General features: G+C 38.8%; 1 protein-coding gene across 2 annotated transcripts in view; it reads right to left on the bottom strand.

The window, feature by feature from the left end:
* Positions 1 to 3,397, bottom strand: part of LOC111345912 (uncharacterized) — a 16,396-nt gene extending 12,999 nt beyond the window's left edge. Inside the window, exons 1-7 of one of the 2 annotated variants that reach the window (XM_088758653.1) lie at positions 3,089 to 3,397; positions 2,451 to 2,831; positions 1,133 to 1,694; positions 917 to 1,027; positions 446 to 554; positions 130 to 350; positions 1 to 45 (exon numbers count right to left, since the gene is read on the bottom strand). The exon at positions 1 to 45 is cut by the window's left edge and continues 5 nt beyond it. In XM_088758653.1, the coding sequence (XP_088614779.1) occupies positions 1 to 45; positions 130 to 350; positions 446 to 467 (288 nt within the window). In that variant the 5' untranslated portion in view covers positions 468 to 554; positions 917 to 1,027; positions 1,133 to 1,694; positions 2,451 to 2,831; positions 3,089 to 3,397. The remainder of the gene's footprint in view (positions 46 to 129; positions 351 to 445; positions 555 to 916; positions 1,028 to 1,132; positions 1,695 to 2,450; positions 2,832 to 3,088) is intronic. The other variant, XM_088758652.1, reaches the window with a different exon arrangement.
* Positions 3,398 to 3,882: the final 485 nt, after the last annotated feature.

Raw genomic sequence — 3,882 nt, 5'->3', positions numbered from 1 at the left:
TTCTTCGAAGCATTCTGAATTAGGGATACTGTAAATTGAGCTCACCTAAACATACCGTCCGACCAAAATCAATCAATTAAAAAAAGTCTGGTCATATGTCTGAAAAAGACTCTTTGCAAGCAAACCTACATGTGTTGGTTGTAGCTGAGGATTGAGTTCTGCGAGCACTTCTGTGATGTTTAGCAAGGACACTTGACAATGAAGAAAGACCTTCTCCACAAACTTCATTAGTTTGAAGCTGAATCCTGTGGTGGGATTTGTTGGTGACCCTGGCCAGAACTGACATTTCAAGAGTGTGACAGCATGCGGCTCACAATCACACACTTGTACATATTTGAGGTGATGATTTCCTGACATTCATAAAAAAATAAATGAACAACTTACAAAGTTAAGTAAACAAAACGAAAAAAAAAAAAAAAAAAACATTACATACAGCTTTACATACCTCTTACTTTGTTGAGGGCCATGTAGACACCTTATTAACCAACTGCGAGGGCCATACTAGGAGAATATTGGCCTGAGGTCTTGAAAGTACAAACCAAGTGCAGCGAGGTCTGTACAGAAAAGTCCAAGGGCCAATATTCTCTTAGCACGTCAGAAAAGGCTCTTACAGATAGATGCAAGCCAAGTTTATTGTTTCTCTTTGGACTTAATGGCAAGCCATATCATTTTAAAACTTAATTGCATGTGGGATCATTCAGGACATTACCCGGTCCAATACTTAGAAATTATTGGACAGCCAATTATTGGCCCTGACATATTGAGAGAATTTAAATATCGCATCATTATCATCAGCGTTCTTGATTTTAGGCAAGCGGCAGGAAAATGTGACAAAGGAGCATATGAAATTGAAAAAGAACGCTTCGTTTAAAACCATTCTAGTATTTTCTAACCACTATAAATGAAATGAACTGACCTGAGGCATCCACAAGTCTGAACAGCTTTACTGTTGCGGTTCTGCACGTATGGCCATAGCTAACAGTACGCTAGTTGCCTCATCTGCATACAAAGGAGAAAATACCCCATCCTATTAAAATAAAGAGAGTAAGAAGTAGATAAAAGTACAGTTTAACCAGATATGTTACACTAAAAGTAGCTAGAATACAACCGGCCCCAAAATATTCATACACACCTTCCATTGCTCAAGTACATGAGACTTATTTCGATTGATATGTAGAGCTCGTGCACATCCAACACAGAGGTACTGGCGAGGGCCACAGTATTCACATCGTGTTGTAGCGATACTCTTTTGACAGTTCACACAGTAAGTATTTTCTGGAAGATGCTGTTCTTCAATGTACGAATTCAGCAATTTTTCCCGTACCTTTTCCCAGTTAGCAGAGATACTCAAAACACGATTTTGCTGTTGAGTTGAGAGTTCCTGCTTGTCGAGATCGTCAAGAGGGACATCTTGTTCTACTAGACTGTTGGTGTCCTGACTATTTTCCTCCGTACTCTTATGAGGCTGCTTACCAAGATTCACTCTCAGCGGAATCGATACAGTGGTTTTCTTTCCATCGCGCTCAATATTCTTCACATCAAGGAAGACGGGCTCTAACCGACGTAATTCGCAGCCATCACCTTGGCTTGTCAACCGATGAGTGAGGGATTTGATTGGTCGAAATGTTTATGCATATTTAATGAGCTACTGGGAAGACTGAGATGATCATTTAAAACGGCTTGAACCCACTGATCTAAAGTTAGATTAGGAGGGTGTTAGCCATTTAGATTGTGTAGGTAGGGTGCCCATCACGACTATTTTGAAATGAAAATGGGAGTAAGCCCATGAGGAAATTGTTCAGAACACTACGGCCTTACTATCTCACATACGCCCAATAAGCAAACTCAAATATTGCGCATATCCAATTGTGCTTCGTAGAGTACAAATAACGCCCGAGACGAGTACAAATATTACGCGATATTTGTACTCTAGAAATATCCCCGAAATTCGCCCGCACTGAAATAACAATTTGGCGTGTTGGATAATAAATCTCTTATTAGACGTTTTGTTGTTTAGTATCGCTAGGTATTTTTACTCGTTGCATGTTTTTTGACTCGCCCCACGGGCTCATCAAAATACGGCACAACTCGAAAAAATACTCAGCGATATTACACAACAAAACGTCTAATAAGATATATATATTCACCTTTGCAGTCGGGATGTAATTTTCGATATGAATAATTTATGAACGAAATTTTAGCTGAATCTGTGCAGCCAAGCCAAATTTTCCACGACAAAATTCGTCTCGTTAACTACTCTAACGTGATTAGAAGTATTATCTGGCTATATAAAAGAAATAAGGATTACTGCTTGAATTTCTGGTGACGATTGTGTATCAGCTTTGAAATAAAAAAAAAAGTCATTTAAACTGATGCAGTCGAACTAAATTGTTTAACTGCGAGGGTTCCACAAGTACATCGCTGCAGGTGCAAAAAGCATAGCTTCGTACCTCTTTACATGATGTTCCCCTGTCATCCACTCCAAAGCCAATTTCACATCTCTTGAAACAGAGCCTCTTATGTTCCGATAACTTTGACTCATTAAGAATCCGGAGAGTGCCTCGACATTGCACGCGCGCAAACAAAATATAGCCCCAGGCGAACAGGACGATAGGATGGAGGGATTCGCTCATTATTTATATTGGCGCTTCCTCTGAATTGAAGGTTACATTCGCTGAAAGGGCTTCCAAATTCTAACGGTGTCTTGCGCCACAGGTGTCCCAAGCTCACGTCTCGAGGAAAAGCGAAGGATTATTTCATGAAAACACAACGCGTGATGGTCTCCAAATGAAGCATAACATTATGTATAAAGGTCAAACTACACCACTCCCCTATGTAGAAATCGAATGAAAAAAGAAATATAATACAATAAAAAAAAATTTACATGCCCTGACGTAATATGCTGAAAATTTGCTCTCAAGCTAAGTTTTCATTAAAAAATTTCCATGAATCTTAGACGTGTTCTTGTTGTTTTTTCTCTGGGTATTTTTGTATCTCCAGCCGTGTCCTGGGAACATTTTCCTACTGAAACTCACGCGTCCACAAAGTGAGGCACCGTATTGAAACTGGTATTCCAACGTAAACATACCTTAGGCCTCTTGTAAATGTGGCAAGAAAGAATATGTTAATAAGGTATAAACAGATAAAGAAGGAATGACAGTGAAGAAATATGGAGAAGGCGAAAGAATTGTGCCACCGCAAATATCCGGCTTGACATAGTTACATAAGACGATCGTGTGGGCGTCATCTAACGACGAAACACCTATCGACCAAAAATCTGAACAAAATGTTAATCCCTTGGCAGACGGGAAGTTCTTTAGGTGATGCCATTTAAAGGGATGATTACGGAAAACAGAGGCCTTATTAAGGTTATCTTGTATTGTAGCAAAGCTATGATATGTGACAGCGTAAATCATTAGGCATTTATCTTTGCCCTTTCCTTCACATAAAAAGAGATCTTGACGCAGATTGAAGGATCGGGGCACGCTACTTTACTATTGAATTGCTAATATATCTCAGAAATCGCGACCGTGTTTTTAAATGATATTGAATCTAAGGTAACTTGATATATTTATTCTTTTAATTCGATAATAGGTAATGGTTTTTGGAATTAAATGCTTTCATGTGACAGATTATAAACCAGTGACAGATTTATTTTGAAGTCGTTTGCACTTGTTTCTTAAGAAATTCTGGCAGAACACATTTCAATGCGCGATTATGTAAAAAGAAATTTTACTAAAGTTTGTTTCCTGAGGCTGTGTTACTTCTACCCTAAAGATCCCTTCACCGCGATCGGGAAAAGATGCAATGTTATAACAATATTAAGACCCGTGATCTACTTGAAATCGTTTTGAAGTTTTACTGACTAAGCCTTAGAAAAAT

Source organism: Stylophora pistillata, chromosome 4 (genome assembly GCF_964205215.1).
Source record: "Stylophora pistillata chromosome 4, jaStyPist1.2, whole genome shotgun sequence".
Taxonomy (NCBI): domain Eukaryota; kingdom Metazoa; phylum Cnidaria; class Anthozoa; order Scleractinia; family Pocilloporidae; genus Stylophora; species Stylophora pistillata.
Note: the sequence above shows the minus strand (reverse complement) of the source record. Positions and strands in the feature narration are given on the sequence as shown.